Source organism: Galeopterus variegatus, unplaced genomic scaffold (genome assembly GCF_000696425.1).
Source record: "Galeopterus variegatus unplaced genomic scaffold, G_variegatus-3.0.2 Scaffold6467, whole genome shotgun sequence".
Taxonomy (NCBI): Eukaryota; Metazoa; Chordata; class Mammalia; order Dermoptera; family Cynocephalidae; genus Galeopterus; species Galeopterus variegatus.
Window position 1 is genome coordinate 64,022 of NW_007732578.1, and position 24,997 is coordinate 89,018.

Here is a 24,997-nt window from a genome sequence, read left to right on the forward strand (position 1 = left end):
AAATCTTGCATCTTTTCAAGATGCGTTTGGCACCCATGGCTACATCTCAGAGCACTTCCAGTTGCCGAGATAGTAAGGGCTGTGGTTTTCAAAGTAGATTATTTTTATTGCTTTATAGACTTTCAGATTAAGTTGCTTTCCTGAAATTTCATTAATGCATCACAGGAGATGAAAAAGAAAGGAATGAAGGGGGAAATAGCAATTGAGAGAAAGAGGGGAAAGTAAATAAAAAAGCAAAAGAAACACAGGACATATATTTTCTGGAGTTTCATATACGTACCTAATTGATAAATTGCTTCAAGCTTTTGCAGATCTGATGGTAGAAGGCAAAAACCATATAAATCCCCAGTATAATTTAGAAACCACCAGGTTTGTTTCTTGGCTGCCAGCTAATTGATAAATTGCTTCAAGCTTTTGCAGATCTGATGGTAGAAAGCAAAAACCATATAAATCCCCAGTATAATTTAGAAACCACCAGGTTTGTTTCTTGGCTGCCACTTGCCTTTACTGACTCCCATGCTGGCCTGTCTCCTCTCCACTGTGTGATTCCTTACACCAACATATTTCATTTCTCATGTTCAGAAAGACTTTTAAAAAAAAAACCAAATAGTATCAGGCTTCTGGTACATCTTCAGCTCCTGTGTATGTCTATGTGCTTCATCTCCTGAGGTTTTAAATTTGATTACTTAGTCTAGGTTGAAGTAATGTTTATAAGTTCATGTTCTCCTTACTACTACTTAACCTGAATTTTGCTTCCAGGTTGCTAGAAAATAATTTTAATAAATTGGGGAGTATTTCATAATGATTCAAAGCTTAGGTACTGAGTTAGAGACATCTGAATTTGAATCCCAAATCTGTCATTTACTAGCTCTGTAACCTTGAGCAAATTACTTAATCTCTCTAAACTTCCATCCCTTCATCCATTTTAGAATGGATTATATAAAATAGTAGATTTGTGCTCATAATAATTGCTAAAAAATGTTTTTGAGCATTTATGTGCCAGGAAGTGATCTAACTGCTTCCTCTGTATTAACTCATTTAATGCATATCATATGTTTGGCACCTTAGTGGCACATGATATTGCACTTAATAAACGTTTGCTATTATTATCAATCAAATTAAATGTTGGCCTCCCATTAAAAATCAGAACTAAGAATCCATCACTTTCTATCACAACAAAGACTAGCTTGGCCTTTATAGAATGTAACATTTCTACTATTTGTTTTCAGTATGTTGTAAGAATAATGAAGCCACATTTTACAAGAGATTCAAATTAGTACCATCCTTGACAGTGATAAAAGTCTTTTTCTCCTTTTTGTCTTAGCTCACTCATAATCTTCTCCAAGAAGATTCCCTCCTACCCAATCTTCCACTCTCCTTCACCCACACGCCAGCACAGTTCAGTTGCTCCCATGTCTTCTATAATGGCTCTTCACATATTAGCATACTTGATTTTAATAATTTCATTAATAGGATTTCACTGCAGAATTAGTATGTGAATGCCTAGGCATTTTTAGTGCACTGGTGACCAAAGATTTGATGAGAAGTTGGGCCATATTTTTGAGGAAGTTCCTCCCTATCCCCAAGTTCCAGGAAGAGACTGGATTTCACATGGAAAGTACTCAGTGGTTATGGCTGCCTGCTCAAAAGAATCAAAACCCCAAACAAGGTTCATGTGAAGCTTCTGTGTCCTAGGATGGCTAAGTGTCCACCTCAACCAGCCACATGCCACACCTGGTTGACATGTGTTGTTATGTTTCATTCAATTCTGAAAGAATAGAAAGTTTTCTGTGGTTGGGGAGATGGCCAAAAGATATTCGTTTTGTTCATAAGCAGGTTATTAAGCTTTAATTTGTTGAAGTGACTTTCTAGATATATATTTTATTCATCTGTAGATCAGACTATTTGCACATTGGATACTCTGGAAATCCAAGGAGTGATTCAGTCAATAACCACTTAATAGCCAACCCAATTTGAGGGCACTCTCAAAATACCCAAATAAACTGGATTGCGTCCAGTTTGAATAGTAAACATAACTGATACGTTGGAGCCATTATCTGAATTAATAGGTCTTTTAAGGTATTCTACAAGTAACATTGGTACATTCTCTCTTTTCTAACAGTTTGCTGGTATCCCACTCATTATAATCAATAACGAACATTCACATGGAAATAGTCCCTGTACCAAATACAGAAAAAACAATCTGACCCATTTAGAAATTTTCAATAAATTAAAAATCAATTACTATACATTAAGTGCTTATGCATGTATCATCTCTAGTACAACATGGCAATGGAGGTATTATAACCACTTTATATATTAGAAAAGTAAAGCTCCAGAAGAGGTGAGTTACTTTCCCAAAGAAGCTAACAAGTGCAGTCTAGACTCACTTCCAGGTCTTCTTGGCTCCAGAGCCTTGCTTTTCCACTACCGCACTGCCAATCCCCAGGTGGGCTGCTCCCCTAGCATTTTATTCTTAAAATATAACCCTTGGCTCTGCAACCTAAGAACACAATGTTATTTAACAAAGACATAATTTCAATGGCTTTAAAAAATTTTTAATATCCTTATTAATGAATTCTGATAAAGGTAAAAAGAAAACTAAAATTCCCAGAGTTTTCCCTTCCATTTTCCTCCTCTACATTCTTCCATTTGGTTAAGTCAAGGAAAAACGTTACATTCCTATGATGTAAGATGTTGCTAAAACACTGTACAAAGCTCTTCACCATGATCTGCAAGAGGCATTGAGAAATCCAACTGCCACATTAAGACCAATTTACAGGAGCTATAAGATGGCTAGAGTGGAGAAAGAAAATAGCGTTTATTTAGTGACCAGCATGCTAGACATGTTCACATAATTATCTTCTCTCACTCAATAAGAGTGAAGATAAAGATTATAAGCTAAACTGTGAAAAGAGAAATAGGTGCAAAAATGTAAAATAATGGAATGAAAACTGAAGAGAAAATAAGAAAGCTTTAGCTGGGCAGTGAAGTAACAACCCTTTTAGGAGCTGGAATAACTACTGTGGAAGAACTCTTAATGCCTTCTCACAGGATTTGTCTCTAGCTTAAGTTTTTAACATGATAAAAAAAAATTTTTTTTCAATTGAAGACATAAGTGAGGTTTCATGATAGGAAAATCCTTAATCCTTGATGGCATATGTCTTGATACGGTCTAGACACCTCTAACAGATTTCAAGGAATACAATGATATGACCAGATTTGCATTCTTAATATTCATTTTGGCTGCTATGCTGTGAGAAAAATGGATCAGAGAGAGGTAAGAGTGGATGGAAAAGATCAGATAGAAAACTCTTGCATACTCCAGATAAGACAGTGGGGCCTAGGGGGAGAGAATGGCAGTGAAGATAGAGAGAGATAAACAGTTGAAAGATGCTTAGGAGATAGGATCAAAAAGAATTAGTGACTGATGAGACGTGGGAAGTCAGCGATAGAGGAACGTCCTGTTAATTTCCAGGTTTGCAGGTTAAGCAATTGAGAGGATGGTTGCACCACTCACAAAGACAAGAAACAATTGCAGAAAAGCTAGTGTGAGGAGGGTGAGGGATTTCACCTTGTTCATATTGAATTTGAAATTCCTGTAAAACATCCACCTGGAGATGTACCAAGGCAGTTAAACATACATCCTAAAGGCTCAGAAGAAAGAGCTGGGCTAAAAGTATAGTTATCAGTATAAAGATGATATCCAAAGCTAAAAAGAGAACTAGTACCAAGGTTCCCATCCTGGCTGATCATATGACTCACAGGAAGAATATATTTAAAACATGCTGAACGATAATTTCTAGATAGTAGTTTGGCTCCTTAGCTGTATTTTATAATCGCCTGGGGAGTTTTAAAAGTCCTTATCATCAGTCCTTACCCCAGTCCAATTAACCAGAATTTATGAAGGTGGGATGCAGACAAGCGTATTTTTCTGAAGTTCCCCCAGGTGATTCCAGTGTGTTGAGACAAGGTTGAGAATTACCCATCTAGGGATGTGGCTGGAAATCTATATAATTGTGAAAGCATCCAGATTATACTTATACAATCATCAGACAGATTTGAGCTTCATGCTTTCAGCTACTCTTCATTCAGGTCTCTGCTCAAAGAAGTATTTCCTGACCACCTTACCTGAACTACCACACACCCCATGTGGACCCAGCATCCTCAAGCCTCCCGCCCTGCTTTATTGTCCTGCATAGCACTTATCACCCTCTGACTATGTATGCTTTGCCTGCTTATTTATTGTGTTTCCCCTCTAAAAACACGACCCTCATAAGGGAAGAGATTTTGCCTGTGTTTACCTATCACCATAGAACCTCAGCACCATTTAGACAGCACTTAGCACTCAGCAGTAGTGAAAGGAAAGAATAAAAAGTGATCCAGACTTCAAGGAGATAAGATGCTCTTTTTATTGAAACAGGAGGAAAAGATGGATACAGATGCAGGTGGTTTTGCAGCCTGGTATAGAAAGGTAAAGTCTCAGTTTAGCTTCTTATTCTTACATGAAATACCCACTTCCATGAGAAGCGGTATAAAATCTCCTGATCAGGATGAGGTACAGGGTTAGAGTTTGAAAATTTTTGGAAATAGTTGAGAGTGGGACTAGTCAAATGACTGAGCAGTGCTGAGAGGCAAGTTGAAATTGGTCATCACAGATTTATAGACATAAAAATCTGCCCCAATGGATGATTTTCTTCAACTGTGCTCAGTATCTAGGTATACTCATGGAGATTACAAGCAGTTGGGATAATCTGAAATCATGGTTTTAATACCTAGGTGTGAAAGAAGGATAAAGGAACAAAGGAGTTTGGCTTATTTGGGTAACTGGATATTAAATGGGACTTTCCCTTTTGACTCAGAATTGGACAAATGGCTCTAAAGAGGAAAACAACTGTTATATACCATCCACATTCTAAAGAAAGCCATAATGCCCATTCCTGCAGGTCTTCCAAGAACTGGTAGAACTGGCTCTGCCATCCAAACTATCACTCTATAGCCCCCAAGCAGCCTATATTTACAAGGATTGAATCAAGAAGAATCCACTGTAATCACTGTTGTAGGGCAGAGAGTTGTGGCTTTTACCTTCCATTACATAAAGAGTGCTTCAAACCCTCACCCCACGGAGGCACATGAGGGAAGCTCTATGAGAATCACTCAAGAGATTAAGGGGGTGCCTGCAAGAAGGGCATGTTATCCCACGGGTGGATACCTATCACACAGTTAGCTAGCTGACCTCACTTACGTGTCTATGTAATTGGATGGGGAAAAATGGATGGGACACAGCAAGAAAAAGAGAGGGGGCATTCGTGGGAGCAGACTTCTTTCATTTTGCTTAACAAGAATGTTTGAGTATCCTTTGGTTAAGTGGACACTTCGAAGGTAGTCAGACTTGAGCCATCTTAGAATCCCTTCTAAGAGGAGTTCAGGCTAAGGGAGAGAAACTTAGCAGCAAGTAGTTGTGAAGTATTCCACGGGAGAAAATCTGAGTGGGCTTGGGAGAGGTCATTTTGGAAATAAATGTTTAGTGGACAAGGCCCCTGTGGGTGCCCTGAAAAATATACACAGGAACCCCAAGAGAAGAGCAGCATTTTGGCACCTGTTACATAGTAAGCATTGACATCCAATAGAGGACTCTAGGGGCACAGGTTAAATGGAGAACATCTTAGCCTCCTCTTTGTTCAGTCCTCTTCTCCCATCTGAATGCTGGAGAAGCTGGAGTGAGAGAGATGACATACCATCTCTGCAATCCAAGTCCCTAAGTCTAAGGACTGGCTTCCAGGTTGAAAGGAAAATGAATACCAAATTGGATTTGAGATTAAAGTGTTCAAGTGGATTACATTGGACTGAACTGAGTTGAGGTATTTGTGCTTGAAATGATCCAAAAGAAATGAAATCTGCCTGCGGTGTGACAAGAATATTAACAGAACATAACTGAAGGCAGTGGCTAAAGAAAAACAAAATGGTTTTGTACCGCCTGAAGTTAAGGCTGTTCGATATGTCTTGGTATGTTACCAACACACGAAATCCAAGCTGGATGAGGAAGTGCAGACAAGGAGGGGCTGATGGATGGGAAGAGCACAGAAGGTTCACTGCACTGGGTAGAACAGTTGCAGCAGGGGGTTCTTGAGCAGATGAGTTGGAAGCCCAAGAGGAGCAGAGTGACTAAATTAGTAATTTCAATGTAGTGGCAGTTGACAATAAATTCAAGCCCAAGTTAATATCTTGGAGAAACTGAGTAGCTGAGGTTGAATAAAGGAAAAAGTTTTTGAAGATAAAAAGGTAAAATAATTGAGGATTTGGGGTTTGTTCATGGACGCTGAAGTCTCCCCTAAAGATGACAGATATGAGGTGGAAAAATCACTGAGGGCCACATACTAAAGCCTCTACTGAATGGAATGGAGTGACCACCAAGTAAATAGGTCATAGTGATGGAGAGTTAGGTATGAGCCTCCAACAGTGAAGGCTTTTTGTAGAGGAAGGATTATTCGTTTGGAAACAGTGCTGAGAAGTGAGGAGGACATGTGCCCTCCCGACAGAGGCTTAAAAGAGTCTCTGTGGTGTCTTCCACATCAAGCCAGCAGGTGCTGGGAATGTTCACTGAAGAGGCTGAGGATTTGGGGGAGTTTGTTAATAATGCAGTGGGAATTCCAGATGGTCCAGTGGAGGAATAAGGAATTGACAGAGTGAAGATTTGCAAAGAAATCTGTATGCCACTCGAAGAATGTCAAGCAGGGGACTTGACATGGTCAGATTTGCATTTTAGGTAAATCACTCTGGCATCTGTGTGGAAGACATTTTTGAGGGGAGTCAAGGCTATGGGAAGGGAGACCATTTAAGGGACTGTTAATTATAGTCATGACAAGAAATCTCAAGGGTCTGAAATTGAGTAGTAACAACAAGGTGATTAAGATATATGTAGGAGCTTAATCAGCTTGACTTGACTGATTAGACGAGAGAAGTAAAAGGGTTTATGACTCGAATTTTTAGTCTGAGTAAATTGGTGGTTTGTGGAGACAATAGAGGAAAAACATATTTATGGGAAGATATATTCATATTTAACATTATATTAAAGTTAAATCCTTGAGTTGGTTTCCATTAGTCACTTCCCTTCTTATATAGTAATAGAGTAACTGATTTTAGTTGGGCACATGGCCACTCAGAATAAAAATAACATTTCCCACTTCCCTTGTATGTAGCCAAATGACTAAGTTCTGGCTAACTGTATGTATCAATTGTGTTTGCAACTTCCAGGAAGTATCCTTACAAGGAATCATGTATTCTTCACCCCTTTCTCCTTTCTGCTGGGGTATTTGGACATAATAGTAGAATTCTACTAATCATCTTGAACCATAACCTTAACTTGGTCGTGGAAAACACAAAAAGCAAAGCAGTTAAGATAGAAAGAGCCTGAGTTCTTAACTTCTCAACTATGGAAAATAAAGAAATTTATATTTCTTTAAGCCACTGTTATTTTGTAGCCTTCTGTTAGTCACAGCTGAACCTAATCTCAATAAATACTAGAAGTGCTAAGTTTGAGGTGTCTGTGCAACTTGGAGGAGGGACTTACAGCTGGATATACTGATAGGGAAGTAGGCAAGAGATGAGGGTTGGAGACAGGGAATTTAGGTCATTCCCTGACAGCACGTCCATGTGATTTTTTCCCCCCAATAGCCTTTAGCAGTCTGATCTAAGAGTGAAAAAGTTAAATGTTCACTTAGACATTCACATCTTAAACCATTTTCTAACCACAAGTATAAGGTGATTTAGGGATCAATATTACTTTGCATTTAAAAGATTGCCTTTGAAAGTAAGAGTTATCATATCAATTTGTATAATTGGCTAATCTTTATAAGGCACTCAGACCACATGAGGACAATATAATCAAAACCCCTTTTACTATGACGAAATTATGACAAAAATGAAACGAGGAAGAATTTTATGTGCCAAATACAGTGCAATGGATAGTAAATGTTTAGAAATAACCACACTGACCTTATTTGTTCAAAAAATAAAATGCAAGTTTGAGCAACTGCACAGGCAGCATAATTCTATAAAGACCCAAAAATGAATGCTCTCTTATTTAAGAAAATATAAGTGCAATTTTCTATTAAACTTGCTAAATTGTTAATTCCATCATACAAAATACTCTATAGAAATACACAGAAATTAGGATTGATGTAAAAGCTATTTGACCTCATTAGAAGCCATCTCTTCCCACAGCTATTTCTGGCTACTTTCTTAAAAATAAGAGCCTTAGCTTCTAATATAAATTATACATAATAAATTTCTTAAAATGCTTCCAAAGCGAAAAGGCTAGAAAAAATATTTCAAGTTGCTCTGTATTCACCTCAAAGAAAGTCTGAATAAATAAACCAATCCTACATGTTCGATTTTCTGGGGTTTTATCATGAGCTTTTAAACCCAGACTATCTGGCCTCTTCTCTCCTCTCCTCCCCATAGTTTAGCCAGTATGTGCTCAATCAAGAATTACAAAAATAACTTTAACATAGAATTCAGCAAACCTAATTAGAAAAGAAATATACTATGAAAACAAAAATCATACCACGTATCTCAGCTAGTTAATTTTGTGTTTAGCCCCCAGTTAGGATTGCCTTGGTCCCTAGACCCCTCTCCCAGCACAGACTAGAAGGTAGTCAATCAGTGCATTGCTGTCAAGAATTAAACCCACATCCAGCCCATGAGAGAAAGTGCGATTCTTTTGTGCCTCAAATCCATGTGGCCCTTGGACCCTGCTGGGTCAGCAGCATGAGGACCCACCTTCGGGCTCCTGATAAGGAGGCTCTTCATCAAGAAGCATCAGAAACCCCAACGAATCAGAAACTAATCAAAATAAACTGATAGAACTTTGAAGTTTGAAAGCTCCTACCCAGAGAGTAAGTGTTCCGGGGTGGGAGAAGTAACTGGTGACAAACTAGGTTAAGAACCACAAGGCTTAGAGTCTTGTTATGACAATAATTAGCAAAGTCTGTTTCTTCTTATGTAAAACAAAAGAGTTGGACTGGGATAGTCTCAGTGGTCTCGTCCGTCTAGCATTAAAACTGTATGTGTTGAGAATCACAGGTGAATGTTATGAGTTTAGCAATATACTTAAAGTCTCCTAAATGTAATGCATTCAGACATCATTTATTTCTTTTGACCTTGGTCTCCAGAAAGTATTTAATTCAGATGTTTTGCTCTGTGGAAAACTTTTTATCAGTACGCCTTCCTCTTTCATTGATGTTGGTTCTTTCAAACCAATATCTACGTTGTTTTCTTTGATTTTTAGAATAGTTTTATTGCATTAGTAAGCAGAAAAGGGAGGTATCGCTAATTGTAAAAATTTCCATTAAGGCATTTTCCTTTTGCAATTAAATATGCTATTGGGTAAAGTGTGGTATAGGAAAGTGATTAAATGCATGCAAAATCATGTGGGTTGTTAGAGATTATTTGGTTGTTTGGGGTCTCCTAGGATACGTAGTTGTTTTTCCACCAACACACACATCTTCTACATTCTTAAAAAAGCCTTTGGAAGTTGCTGAGCTTTTTAAGGCTCTCACCACTCTCTTTTTATGACTTCACCATATCATTAAAAATCTAAAGTTATTTAGCATAATTTAATAGTATTAGCAAGATTTGTAACCGTATCCAAGGATATGAACTTGTTTGTTGTAACAACCGCCTGAACAGTCCAAAAGGCCCTTCAAAGAAAAAACATACTATGTCAAATTTTCAGTAGTTTTATTGAAAAATGCCTCTTTTGTTTCAGAAATAAATAATATAAGGCAGTGAAATTCACAATCTGCAGTTAAAATATAAAAGCAGCAATTCTATGTTCATAGTCTTGCAAACATTTTCCAACTGCTTTTGATAACTAAGAAACATTATGTTCTGAAAAAAAAAAAGTTCATACTAAATATACAACACAAACATGCAATTCCATCTCTGCAGAATAATCTGCAATTTGGCATAAATGTTAGTGTGTCTAAAACAAGGAGGTTTAAGGCAATATGGAACTGTATCCAGTTGATACAATAACTTCAGCTACATGGCTTAAGGTTTGTGGTTGTTAAAGGAGATGTATGAGAGCATCCTATGCCCTAATGTATAACAGAAGACAGAAGAGGAAGATAAATAATTGCAATGGAGTTGACATTTCCCTCCTTTTTGGCTTTAGGAGGGCAATTACTTGAATCGTGGCATAACTGAATTGCAGATAAGTATTGGGAAAGATAAACTGCCCTCTCAAAATATACAGTAGCTCTGGGTTCCAGGACTTCTGCCTAACCTAAGAGTTTCACTGAGGCCGCCCGCTGTGCTAACTAAAGGCACATGGCATGTTCTCTCCTTGCAGCTTTTGTGAACAAAGTATTTTGCAAGCATTTCAAGGGCAAAGGCAAAAATGTCTACAGATTGCGTGCTGCGAGCTAGACTTCCTGCAGAAACAATGTTCTCTAGTCAGAAAAAGGGTACTCTCGGATGAAGCAAAGCCGGAAGGAAGAAACATTGCAGAGAAGACGTGCACTGCTCTATCTGACCTGTAAATGAGAATCCCAACACCTCCCCCCAGCCTCGGCGCGCCGTCTCAGGGTCACTGCCCCGAGCCGCGGGGCAGAGCGCGCCGCCAGCGCGCGTGTGGAGGATGCTCCTCGGCAGGCTCGTCGGCGCCGTAGTCGTCGTACTCCGCTGTCCGTTCGGGCTCCACCGGCACAATGAAGGGCTCGCGCTCAGGCAGGTATGCCCCGCCCTCGGGCACGTAGGGCTCTGTCCGATTCAACATTACAGTTATGGCATGATTTTGGAAGACACACACACAGAGAAAGCTAAGTCATCACCTAGGTGATGGCCAGCGCGCGTGCGGAGGATGCTCCTCGGCAGGCTCGTCGGCGCCGTAGTCGTCGTACTCCGCTGTCCGTTCGGGCTCCACCGGCACGATGAAGGGCTCGCGCTCAGGCAGGTATGCCCCGCCCTCGGGCACGTAGGGCTCTGTCCGATTCAACATTACAGTTATGGCATGATTTTGGAAGACACACACACAGCAAAAGCTAAGTCATCACCTAGGTGATGGCACTCCAGTCTTTATCTCATAACTATAAATAGATAAGTTACAATGTTCTGATTACTTGCATTTGCACAGAGAATTTGGTGATGATCAAATAATAAAATGGCACTTAAGAAACAACAACAATAACAAAAAACCTTCGAAGATCCAGCAGTCAATACAATCATTGCACAAATACCTGGGATGGGTCAGAGACTGGGCCAAAGAACTGTAAACGCAGTACCTAGGTAGGATTTTCACAAGTCCCCAAGTAACTTGTTCATGATTTAAAACTCCTCAATTCAAAGAACTTAGAAAGATGAGGAGGGGAGGGGAGGATGTTTTATTGGCTCCCAGAAACTGAACTCTGGAGGTGAAAAGCAACTATCACCAGGTAATTTACAGTACATGACATTTTCTGTGGTTGTCCCTCACACAGACTGAGTTACAGCTGGTGGGTGAGGAACACCAGTGACTACAGCAAAACAGGAAGAAAAGATGATTTTAAACTTTGGTTTGAAAATTGTGGTTACAAAATCCAAATAAGAGGACACATACGACAAAATAATAAAGAGACACAGGCCCTGAATCAGACACATTGCTAACAAGCAAGACATGAGGAGATTCCATCTGGTGTTATTCTGGCAATAGCAAGCAGCAGGCTTTGATGCAGAAGCTTATTGTAGAACTGTTAAGAGATTTTAGTGGACAGGATCACATACAAATCATTTACATGCCACAATTAGTTTATTATTTACATAACACATTTCTTTTTAACCAGGTTAATTGTTTTTCTAAAAATGGCATCATCTCTGCTGGTTAGTAGTTTTATTATGCACCTCTTTCACAGCTGAGGCACCCCATGGCTGTGGGTTTGAACTTTTAAAAAAGAATTTTTTTCTAAATTACTACCGAAATGCATCAGGCTAATAAACTGACACCACTGACTGCTTTTCTCTCATTCAAGTTAGTATAAAGAGTCTCCACCCTCCTTTATGATGTCAACCCCGTTCGTTAACCATATCTGTGGTGAAATTTCCATACAGACTCATTTTCTAATAAGCACGTGCGCAAACATCTCAGAAACAGGATTTTCATGTATTCAAACTGTAAGCAGCACTGGCGACTTAGAAAATTTGTTAGCCGGAACCTGAAACAGGTCAAAGATGATAGTTTTTAAAAGTTGAATTACTATGCAAAAAATATATATACACATCCACCTAAGTATGTAATGGTTAAAGTATATGTATATATCCATATATTTCTGGTTATTCACACATGACATAAGGCAGCAGTAATTTAAATTTATTTGATAAAGTATTAAATTGTAATTTGTGAATAGGTTGCATGAGAAAAATACATTAAGATTCATTATCACTCTTGGTCATATGTAATTATGCACATAAATATATAGATATATAGATATTTAGATATTTAACTACTCATGCACTATCTGCTAGTAGCAAACCATATCAAACAGCAGTATCATTTTTAAAACTTGCAAGATGCTTGAGAGTGCATTAATGAAATGGTCACCGTTGACCACAGCATGACTATCTTATTTCCAGATCAGCATATCATTCTGGTCCTCACATCCTGCAATGTCAGGCATAAGAAATTTCTGCCATCTATAATTGTCAAACACTAGAATTTCATGAACAACCCTTGAGTCCCAGATTGTATAAGTATTAATTCCATGGACAGAGTGGCACAATGAATTATTTTCAGTTGTCTGTACCAAGTTATCAAATACAAATTAGATTCCCCAAACAATTTTATATATATATATTGTCATTCCACAACTGGATTCAATAAATCACTGTTCCCAACCTTTAGTTAAAAAAAGAAAAGTCAGTTGGTAGCATTCTTTGAACTCTCAAGATAAGAAGTTTGTGATGTGATTTGGTAAATGCAAAAGTATGGGAAGGAAGAGAAAATAATTATTTAAATCTTAACAGTAAAATAATGTTTTATGCTTTGGGAGAGAACACTACTATTACATAATCAAAACACAGAACTGAAAGAGTTGATATCTTCAAAAAATCCTCAAATCAACCTTCCTTCAATCTTAGGGAACTTCATTTCCATAAGTGTTTTTTACTTCAGGTGAATTTGGGTTCCTATGACAGCAACAACATACCTGGATAGCCTTGCCCGTTGTATGGGATGCTGGCACACTGGGATGAGTCAATTTTTACTTCAGGTGAATTTGGGTTCCTATGACGGCAACAACATACCTGGATAGCCTTGCCCGTTGTATGGGATGCTGGCACACTGGGATGAGTCACAGTATCCAGGAGGACCTGGGGGTCCTCGGATACCTGAGTTTCCAGGACGACCAGGAGGGCCAGGGGGACCTCTTGAACCTGTGGACCCTGGTGAACCTGTTCTGGATTCTCCTTGTGGACCTAGTATGGAGTTAAAACAAATATATTTCCCCTCTTGTTAAATACACCTCCCAAGGCAGTCAACAGTATTTTAAGTGGAACCTTCACTGCCTCAAGACTAGACTATTCACTAGTATATGGTAAGAAAATATTTTCTTAAGAAATCACCAATATAAACCAAAGTGTATGGGACTTTCTTACCAGTGACCCATCAGAGGTAATGCTAGAAATCCACTACTCTAACAAATTTATTCAAAGAAAACTGATTTAGCAAGAAGTAAGCCAAACTAAAGATATCGTGTGTTCTCTGGTTTGCTCCCATTCTCACAGTGAGAAAGGCACCTAAATGAAGCAGCTCTTTTTCTATTTGGCCACCACACTGGACCTCCATGAAAATAGGAGTGTCTGCTCCATACCTCCAGACTAGGTGAAGCAACATTATTTCTGCATCAAGTGATAGTTATGGTTAACATAAATGTAAAAATTTAACCATAGAGCTGACCTTGGTGGCAAGGGTCTCACAAACTTTATAATGAAGAAAAAAAAATTCATTTACAACCTAGTAAATGAAATGCATAAAACAACTGGATGATTATTATTTCTTTCCAAAATATCAGGAAAGAAACTATGAATAAAATTTTGTGATGTGTCATGCCCTTTAGTGAGACTATATTTTCTCGGTCTTATAACTTATGACCACCAGAAGAAACAGGAAATGTAACCATTCGTAAGGCTATGAGTCCAAACAAAATAAATAGGAATTCCCTAAAAAAGAAAATAGCACCCATCTGTGTCACTAAAACTCATACTTTCATGTATTATAGTAAATACCTAATGAACACATTCATTTTTTGAACAAAGGAAACATAAAAATTAGGATGTTATGCAAGTTGCATTTCTTGTTAAAACACATAACATGATGGCACGAATGTCCAAAGATAACAGGGTGAAGTTGTCAATGTCTTGGAGATGGTGTGCACTTTCAGTATTTATACCCTTTAGCCATTTAATGTACTAGCAAACCTACCTGGAGGGCCAGGCAGCCCTCGAGGTCCTGGAGATCCAATACCCCTTTCACCTTTTTCTCCTGGCAAACCTACAGAAGGACAAAAAGAGAAGTACAAGGGGAAAATTACCGGAAATATGTAGTTTTCTTCTTAACTGACAATACTTGATTCAAGTAATCCATTTGCTTAGTGAACACAGAATCTAATTTTTCACAGAAATTCACCCTTTAAGCCAAATTCTTTCTAGACATTTGTGTAATTCTAATTTCATGGCCAAGAAACAAATCTGGCTACATGTCAAGGGAAAAAATTATTTGAAGGAAACAAACATATCCAATATATTTTTTAAGTAGTAATTAAGAACAGAAATCTTGAAGGTGTTGCAACACATTAAGCAACATCTTAAAGGTATCTTATCTTTAGTAGCCCTATTTAGTACAGCATCTAAATCATCAGAATTATAGCAATATCTAAGTTTTCTCTAAAAATATTAACTACTCCTTTAACAAAAGTAGGTGCCCAGAGTCCAGAAACATCTAGAATCAGATAATCCTATTTTTCTTCCTTTCCTTTAATTACAGTTATCTACCATGAAATTAAAGTCAAACAAACATACAAGACCAGTGCCAGGCCCTGAATAAAGGAACCAAAAGAATGTGGATCTAAAACTATAGGGCTGCTTAAGTACGTTCAGTTGCTGCTGAACTCTTGCCACAGTCACAGCAATTAATAAGATTTGGTTGCCTGACTTGGTTCACCAAGATATATTTTTTCCCATTAACAACAACAAAAATCAGAAAATAGCATTTTCCTTACTGAGATCCCCTAACAAAAGCATCCAGTTTTCTAAGACATGGATCTCTATGGCCTGTGGGTTGCCTAAAGAGGGAGACAGGTTCGCAGACAAACAGCTCTTCTGGGGCTGTCCAAACAAGACTAGTCAAAATAATCTGCCATGTTCAGTCTTCCACATGCTTTCAATCTGACCCAGCTCCTACACTTGCAAATTCCTTCCTTCATCTTTATGCAGCAGGCAGAAATGCCCACCTCGTTCACCAGGGGGGCCCTGCATCCCAGGCGTGCCGGGAAAGCCTGGTTGCCCCCCAGGCCCTGGTTCTCCTCTGGCTCCTGCGCTGCCAGGGGGACCCGGGGGACCGGGTGGGCCTGGCTGGTTGCGACTGGAGTGGTAATCATTTGGAATCTGATTCAGCATCTGATTGAATCTGTTCATCTGACCTGCAAATAGAAACAAGGCTTGTTAGAAACCCAATAAGGGAGAGATCAGAGGGTGAAACTGTTTTGTCTTCAGTGTCTACTGAAATCCATTCCTCCCCCCTCCAGGAAACATCCTAATTTGAATTCTAAAAATAAAATAGACATTCCAGTCACCCAATACAAAATGATCCCTGATAAACAACTGTTTCCACAAAATGCTGACCTGTAAGCCGCAAGCACCACTACAAATATAAAAGAGATGTTAAAGTTTAATGTGGCTCTGAAATAAAGCCTTGAAGTTTGCCAGATGATGTCACTCAAAAGAGAACCTTTTCTAAACTAAGAAATTCTACCATTTTTGTGTGTAGCTAAGGAAATACTAATCAGGTTTTAGTGCAAATTGAAATTACATGAGGGATACATTGAAAACTACAGATTTTTCACGGGTTCAGATCACTGTAACGGCCAGCCACCAAAAAAAGAACAACAAACAAACAAACAAACTACAGATTTCTGGGCCTTATCTCCAAAGACAATGATTCACTAGGTTTAGAATGTGGTCCAGAAACTCTCATTTCTAACAAGCAACATTGTTTATTCTAAAGCAAGCTGCTCAGGACCTCGCTTTTAGAAACACTAAGACTTCTCCAAGTAGGAGTCCTGGATTTAAAGCCCACAGTAAGTCTGCAGGCACTGAGCTTTATTACTTAATAGGCATCATGGAATAAGAAGAAAGAGTCTGTGAAAAAACTGCAAAGCAAAAAAAAAAAAAAAAAAAGGTCCCCACCAAAATCAACTTTAATCTTGGTGGACCTTCTTCCTTACAGTCATAGAATAACTTAAAGGTCGTAACTTAAATGATACTATGTCTTAAGTACTTAAGAGGTTTTCTGCTTTCAAATATCCCTGATGAAGCTCATTAAATTTTCTAATATAGAAACTGAAAAGCCCTCTTAAAATAAAATTTTGTATCAAAATGAATATAAAGATAAATCTATTATTTTACCTTGATTATTTTTTAACTTCATGACAATCATTAAAATACAATTTGCTTTATCTATTCAGACACGAAATTGACCATGTATAAAAACAGGAGCTCATCAAAAATGAAATAGAAATATATCTGATAGAACTTTAAAACTCTGCCTTTTCCTACAATTAATTAAAAAACCATTCATACTGTAAAAGGAAAAGAAACTTTACCACTTATCAATTGTTCACAGACTTGTCTTGCAACTGCTCGCATCATGTTCTGGGAAGCAATATCTCCCTTGTGAATTAAATCAAGAAGAATCATTAGCAGATTATTTCTATATGTTTAGACTTCAATGTTTAACACACAAAATAAATGTAAATCAACATGAAATACATACCCTATCACCTTTCTCTCCTTTCAACCCAGATGCACCCTGAAATACAGAAATTTCAGACATTAGGAACAGATAAACATGGACTAACACAATGCATGAATGGACATGATAAAAGAGAACAACATCCGCTTTCTAATCAATTAGCAAAATGACACATTACATTTATATCCATGTTACTCACATTTTGCTTTCCTGTGGAAAAAAATCTAATCTCTCTCTGTCTCTATCCCTTTCAGAGAAACACATGTCCTCCAAAACAGGGCTCAGATGTGAATTTGATAGTCACAATTGTAAGTTATGTACCATGCATGCTTTTTACAATGCAATTCACAATATAGGCTTAGAAATGAAATACATATGAAGATTTCTCTTGCACCACCATACTTTGCTTGGTTGGTTAGTTCAGCTGGCTACTGTGGAATGTCCATGAGGTTAATTCCCATTCGGTTCCACTAAGAACCAGTGGGTTTTGTCACCTCGCTAGCTAAATATATATATATCGATAACTTCTTCCAGTGATTCTTTATGCACTTGGTAGAGAAGGAATCAGTTGTCTCTCTTATTAGATAACTCAATTCAAATGGCTCCGCCTCTAAACACAACCACAGAACATTTGTCCCTACTCTGTCATAAGCCTCTTAATGGTCATGGGAGTTCCTGGAAAGAGTTTTTCTTCAAGTACAGAAAGTTTTTGTCCTTCAGTAATATATTTCCAGGATGCCAAATGCTATCACAGAAGGAACACCAAACCACTGACAAATCTGATGTTCCAATAATATCCCAAATCAAACCACTTCTTACCATCTCCGTGGAAACCACTATAGTCCAAACCAAGACTTTTGCCTGAACTATTCCAGTACCTTCCTAACTGGCCTCTGCTTCCTGTTTTGCTCCTTTATTCTATTCTCTACACAGACACAAAAATGATATTTTTCAAAGGAAAATTAGATCATGTCACTCTTTTGGGTCTAAGTGCTTCCCATCACACTTAGAATAATTTATCTTAATTAATAGGCATCATGGATTAAGAAGAAAGAGTCTGTGAAAAACAGGGAGGCAAAAAAAGGTCCCCATCAAAATCAACTTTCTGTGGTCAAATTAATCTTGGTGGACCTTCTTCCTTATGGTCACAGAATAACCTAAAGGTCATAACTTAAAGAATACAATGTCTTAAGGACTTAAGAAGTTTGCTGCTTTCAGATATACCCTGAAGCTGGATCACCTCTGCCCAGCTATCTCACCTCACCTTTCATCCCTCCCTTCTCCCCTTCACTCCCTTCACTTCGGGTCCCCAGGCCTCTGGCTGTTCCTTTCACATACCAGACTCCTTTCTCACTCAGGCTTTCATTCATGCTGTGCCCAGTTGCCTAGAACCCTCTTCGGACAGATCAAACAGCTCACTCCCTCACTTCATTCCAATGTCACCTCCTCAGAGGGGTTCCTTGACTACTATATCTAAAATAGCTACCTTACCACCATCACAATCATCCTGTGTTTTGTTCCTTGACTACTATATCTAAAATAGCTACCTTACCACCATCACAATCATCCTGTGTTTTGTTCCTTGACTACTATATCTAAAATAGCTACCTTACCACCATCACAATCATCCTGTGTTCTGTTCCTTGACTACTATATCTAAAATAGCTACCTTACCACCATCACAATCATCCTGTGTTTTGTTTCTTCATATCACTGGAAACTATATTATATACTTACATCATTTTTGTCTGTATCCTCCTCTAGAATTTCTAGGCAACAAGGCAGGGACTTTTGTTTACTGTTGTATCGCTGACCCCAGAACACTAGCTAGCACATTATAGGCACTAGATAAATACGTGCTGATTAAATGAACAAAATATTCCAGGAGCAGTCCCTTCAAACATCCACTATACAACACAAGGTATTGTAAGTTAGCAAGAAGATATCAACTGGTTATAATAGCTAATGACATGAGCTAACAGTGATTGAGCCAAGCTCTCTGCTAAAACTTACATACACCAATTTGCTATTTGGGGTTTTAGAAATTAAAGGAAGTTAAGATAAAATAGAGAAGAATAGGAGAGGGAATTTGCCACCTGAGAAGGATGAAGAAAATGAAGGGGAAAAATAGGGGGAGAGATGAGATCCAAATAAATGTATTCTAAATTATAATTATCATAAGAAAAACTGGAGTTTGGCTGTCCCTTTGCCAAAAGTATTAGATTTTTGTGAAAAAACAGATATTAATGAATTTGGAGGGTTTTATTACAAATTGCAGAGATTTTTAAAAAATATTTACTGCTATTTTGACATTATTCTGATGTGTTTTTTAATTTACCGCCACTCTGAGATTGTCCTATTGTACATGATTTATAGAAATTAACTTTATTGCCAGTATTTGGAGGTTACATTTCAAGTAAAAGCAATGAACGTTTCTTTTCAGCTTCTAGCTGTAGCTATCAATTATATCAGTAATATTCTTATATAAGACACTACTGAGATCAGAGTAAAACGAAATGGAATTCTAAATGGGTAGAAAAGTCCCATGTACTTTTAACTGCTCTTGCAAAGTTTCTGCCATAACTCATTGAGTAAAAGAGAGTAATGAAGTCATGTGCTAGAGCACCGCAGATTACTAAGCAGATCAGAAGCCCTTCCATCTTTATGCTGCTGACTTCATTTCGTGTAAACATAGAAGGCAGGCCATGTTACCTAAATATTCTACCTTAAGTTTGTCTGACATTAGAAAAACCTTTTAAACTTGAGTTTATGCAATTTGAACGATACTTAAGAAAAGAGATGTTCTGTCCAGAGAACAGCCTGATAAATTTGTGTCACTGCTAATGGTTGCACATAATTATCTTTAAGATAAATTTTTGTATTTCAAAATGCTATTCAGACCAAAAAAAGCTGCTTGAAATAAATTCCCACTTTATGCAAACAAGTAAGGAAAAGCTTATAAAGAACATGAAGCCCAACAGTCATTACAAATACTTGTGGTTATTAAGAACTTCAAATTCTGTTTCGGAGATACTAATTTGAAAATACCAGATATGCATAATTCCATGTCATCCATTATTTTAATGGAAACTTCTCAGTAAAAGAAAGTTAAACTGGATGTAAATTGGGGCAGGACAGTATAAAAAAAATAAAATGACCAATTGACATCAATGAATCCTTTTATTTCTGGGTCAAAGCTTCTAGCATCCTCAACTAAAGAGAAGAGAACAAATGGTGCAGTGGGATAATGCTGCCGAAGGTTAACATTCGCAAACCAGGGAGGGAGGTGCACACACCATTATGTTTTTTTCTGTCTTAAGCAGCATACCACTCCTAAATAAAGAGAATCATTTGCTGAGCCAGCTCTGAGTGTTTATACAGTGCGGAAATATGCGTTTTGGCTCAATCCCATTCTCCTTTTAAAGAATCCCAATAACCACAATTTTCATCCCAGAATATTATGACAATCCAGAGAGAAAAATTTTGAACTGGTACCAAGTCATATCCAAGGGTTTAGCATAGTTTCAACAAATGCTGCAAACACATTACAGCAGGGATAATCTAAATATGACAACACCTTGCAGTGCTTATTATTTATGTCCATAGTGAATTGACTAGATAGACATGCAGCGTCTCCACTTACAGGTCTGCCATGGTCTCCAGGTTTTCCTGGTTTCCCACTTGGTCCTGTAACTCCAGGAGAGCCTGGGCTTCCCTACAACACAAAGGCCGAGAAAAGGAATGTTATGACAAAGGGAAAATCCACTCTAAAGTAAACTAAGGAAGTGTGGCCAGTTTTAAAAGCTTTTAAAAGAAATAGCACATAATTACACATTCAGGAATAGTAAAAAACAAATTTTAAGATAGCATGAAGGAAAAAATCTTGAAAATTCCAGTTCAAACTTTATGGACTGTACATTTCTAAAGTATATTTTGAGACTGTTGAAAAATACACGTATATATAATCAGTTTCTCAATTTACACACTATGAACCCAATAAATTGGTTACAAAATGAATTTGCCAAAAGCAATTCCTATTTTTTAGTTTATTTCTTTTACAGAACCAGAAAACCCTTCAAAAGACAAGGACTGAAATCTTTGGGTCTGGCCAGTTAGCTCAGTTGGTTAGAGCGCAGTGTTGTAACACCAAGGTCAGGGGTTTGGATCCTTATACAAGCCACTGCCAAAAAACAAAAACAAAAAGAAATGTTTGGCATGGGAAGAATTAAGAAGGTGGCTGGTTTTGTGCTAAGTTGGGCACCGTGGTGGCAGTCTTCCCTTGTCTTCTGGAAATTGCACTCTCAGCTTAGAAATTCATTTTTTCCTTTGGCACACTTTCCACACATTCATTCTTTTCTATCATATCAGCACTCTTCACCCCACCAAAACCACAAGAATTTCCCTGTGTTGCTTTTAATACAGCTTCCAGACAGTTTAGCCATATATTTAACTAGAGTATTTATGCCTAATAGCCAATGCATCATGTTCTAAAGCCTAATATTTCTTTAAAGTGGAATCATCAGATTTTGTAAACAATTCTTTACTCCATCAGTTACACAAACTTTAAGCTCTGAAGTAAATACTTAAAATGAAAGTTTACTCTGCATTTAACCCCCCCTTGCCTGAGAACATATGTATTAAACATAAATAATAAAAGTATTTTAACATATGCTCTCAAGTTTTCATATCCTGCCATATAGATCTTAATGAGAAGACCCTTTGTTTTAGTTGTGGATAAAACTTACTTCCTCAGAACAATCAATAGTTGTTCAGTAATGGATGTCTTTTAAATTCAAATATCAGAGGCCACAGATTCTTAAAATTCGAGAACAGGAAGTAACCACTGAGGTCATAAAACCCAACCACTCAATGTGGGGATGAAGGAACTGAAGTATGGACCAGCTTGTGGCCAAGTTATTAGGGATTTTTTTCTTTTTTCAAATATGATTTGATTAAACAGAACTCTGCGTTTTAACACACCTGTTTTCTCTGACATACCCCACAACACAGATGGAATGTGCCTCAAAGGCAAGTTTCCTGGCTCTTCTCTAGCAAAACGGGGGGAGAGGGCGAGAGTTAGGGGACAACAATGTAACCCACTCAGTTCTTACCGGTGGACCAGGTGGGCCCCTGGGACCCATTGCACCATCTTTTCCAATGAAGCCCTATTGTAAAAACGAAATTAATTACAGTTTAGGGAGGCAATGAGCAAGTGAAAAGAAAAGATGCTAAACAGGTTGCTAAGGGGGGAGGGGAAAAAGGAGGATCTAGCCTAATTTGCTGTTTGGTAGGTAACCCTTCACTATAAAGACAAACATACCGAAGAAATCTTTTCCATTTAACTTATGCCTTTCATTGAATAATTTATGTCTATGTTTATTCTTTTGTATAGTTATAAATAAAACCATTTTAAAGGCCAAACTAATCTCCAAAGAAAATAGATTCCTTTCATGAAGATACCAGTTTTTGCTTCTGCAAGAGTATAAAAAGACTAGAGGAAGACTGCTTTTGTCTACTAAAATGTCAATGTCCACAAATGGCCCAGGAAGGGTCAAAGTGAGGTGGAAGAAATGTTGCTGAGAAAAGCAAGTGGTATCATGGACGATGAGGGACTGGGTGACCACCTGACCAGAAAACTCCCTAATTTCCTAAGCAAAATGCCAGACAGGTAGGGAAAAAGCAGGCAAAGCTGTCTTAACTGCCCTCCACTCAAGAGGGAAGAAAACCTCAATCCTCGCAATAAGTAGTGCATTTTTTCAGTAGCCTGTCTCTTCTCATTTTATGCAAAGGCCAGAACTGCACCAGTGGTGCTGACTCGGAAGGAGCAGAGCGCATGTCCACGTGGGTTCAGCTCTTTGGCTCATGCACCCGCGTTTGTGTTGTTTTATTTTCTCTCTCTGTACAGAGCCAAATAACCTCTGACTGGAATGAGTCATCTTGCTACCCAGTTAGCATTCATTCCAAACAGCAGATCTCTGAAACCCAGCCGAGGATTTCTGAGTCAGGTCATTTTTATGGTTGTTGCATTCCTCTGTCAGAGGAGATTTTTGTCTCTTTTTCTGCAAAGTATGCTTGCTACCCAGTTAGCATTCATTCCAAACAGCAGATCTCTGAAACCCAGCCGAGGATTTCTGAGTCAGGTCATTTTTTATGGTTGTTGCATTCCTCTGTCAGAGGAGATTTTTGTCTCTTTTTCTGCAAAGTATGAGTGATTGTTCTATCCATATTCTTGGAATCTAGCAAAAACAGCATCATTTGGATCCCTGCCTGCACTAAGTATCCACACTTCTTATTAGTTCATTGATTTTATAATAGAACACGTTTAAATCATTTATTTAAAATTTGTTATAAATAGTCCACCCCCAAAGAAAACTTTTTTCAGAAACTTATAGGGATAAGATTTCAGACTGTTTTCTGGAAGATCTAGACCTGCTTAACAAAAAACAGACCCCAAGTTCATATGATGTAACATCAACATTACTTCTGAGAGCCTCTTAAGAAGCAAATATGCTCCGGTATTATTGTTTGGACAGTCTGAAAGGCATTTCTTCCATCTAAATTTCTCCAACTGCTAACATAGGACACTCTTTTGTTCATTTTTTTAAGATATGTATCATATGCCTAAGTAATCTTCATTCAGTCAGCATAGGAATTCCTAATCAACCATTTTCTTTTAGAATAGACATATATCTAAATTGGGGCGAGGAGGATTTTATTCTGACGTCCTTAGAAGGGTTACCCATGGAGCTATCTGCAGAATTTGGTTATAATATTTTATTACTCTTCATTTTATTACTGCAAAGCTGCAGCAATTATTATTACTTCCACCCATATCAGGGTGGCTGAGAAGTCTGGTGGTCATTTCTTAGATACCCATCTAATAGATACCTATACATGTGGTTCTTGTGCTACTATTAACAGCCCCCAAAGCTGTGCCTCATTTTGAAAATCATCTGTGCTGAAGACAATCCGTGCATCCCGTTCCTACCCACTCAATGCCAGTATCAAGCCTTCCTTGCTCACCACAGTTCTTGGCCTCAGAAGAAAGCTCTGAGCTCAAATTTCTCTTTTTTCGTTTTTTTCAGGTGAGATCCCCAAACCCGAAGTCTCTCTGACTTTCCAAAATTGTCTATGTCCCACCCTCTCTTCAGCATTAGTGGTAGTTTACTAAGCAGTAGGTAAGTGTGCAAGGCTGTGAAGGAAAGAGAGACAGAATGTCTTGAACAGTTTCCTTGCCCTCATCCCAGGAGACCTGGGTGGCCTCACCACAAAGTTGGACACAGATTAGAGAGTGGAAAAGCACAGTCCCTCCTAGCCCCTCCATTTTCAGGGATGAAGTGATGGTGGTGAAGACAGCTGACCGCCGGTTCAGAAAGGGTGTGTTAATGGGAAGCGCACTAAGGACAGGCCGTGTCTCGAAATGAAGCCCACACTGGGGTGCATGTGATGGGCACCATATGGCTTCAGTGGCAGTGGTAGCCATGAGTCAGACCATCCTCACGTCTCAATTGCAATATTTTTGGTTTTGTTTTCTAATTGAAAGACTGACTTGTCCCCTTGCATTTTCACTATTGTCCTTTATTGTAAAATAAGAATTCAAAAAAACTAAAGTGCCAGTTTCAGAAGAATCATAGAATGTATATATCAGTACCACCTCTAGGCCCCAGATCCCAGAGAACACAGTTTTCTTTCTGACCTCTCCCCCTCTCTCTCTTCCCCAAACTCAAAGGGAGGCATAGGAGCAAATAAAGTTCACTGGCATAACATCCATCATTTGTATTATCTGGGCAAATCTTTGCTCCATCTGAAAGGGCCGCCTCTCTGCCCAAGGGTGTCTTGGAGGAGATAAGATGAACAAATCAATGTGTTTACTGGCAGCTCTTAGAGCGCTGGCCCCCTCAAATCCTGCTGCTATCATATATTTTAACTTGATGGATTAGTCGGAATGCAAACTACTGTCAGACTGTTGTCTGAACCATAAGATGCTGAAAAGTC

General features: G+C 38.3%; 1 protein-coding gene and 1 long non-coding RNA gene across 2 annotated transcripts in view; both read right to left on the reverse strand.

Annotated features, from left to right (window-relative positions):
- Window positions 1–9,724: 9,724 nt before the first annotated feature.
- The window catches only part of LOC103606313 (collagen alpha-1(XII) chain), a gene marked incomplete at its 5' end in the record, with an annotated part of 48,817 nt that continues 33,544 nt past the window's right edge, over window positions 9,725–24,997 (reverse strand). Inside the window, 8 exons of the mRNA XM_008590930.1 lie at window positions 9,725–10,764; window positions 13,279–13,449; window positions 14,456–14,524; window positions 15,483–15,671; window positions 16,854–16,920; window positions 17,024–17,059; window positions 20,646–20,717; window positions 22,114–22,167. Coding sequence (XP_008589152.1) covers window positions 10,592–10,764; window positions 13,279–13,449; window positions 14,456–14,524; window positions 15,483–15,671; window positions 16,854–16,920; window positions 17,024–17,059; window positions 20,646–20,717; window positions 22,114–22,167 — 831 coding nt within the window. The remainder of the gene's footprint in view (window positions 10,765–13,278; window positions 13,450–14,455; window positions 14,525–15,482; window positions 15,672–16,853; window positions 16,921–17,023; window positions 17,060–20,645; window positions 20,718–22,113; window positions 22,168–24,997) is intronic.
- Window positions 11,770–13,230, reverse strand: LOC103606312. The gene is made up of 2 exons (XR_551870.1): window positions 13,182–13,230; window positions 11,770–12,191 (listed from the first exon to the last, which is right to left on the reverse strand). It is a non-coding gene; the product is annotated as an uncharacterized LOC103606312 (long non-coding RNA).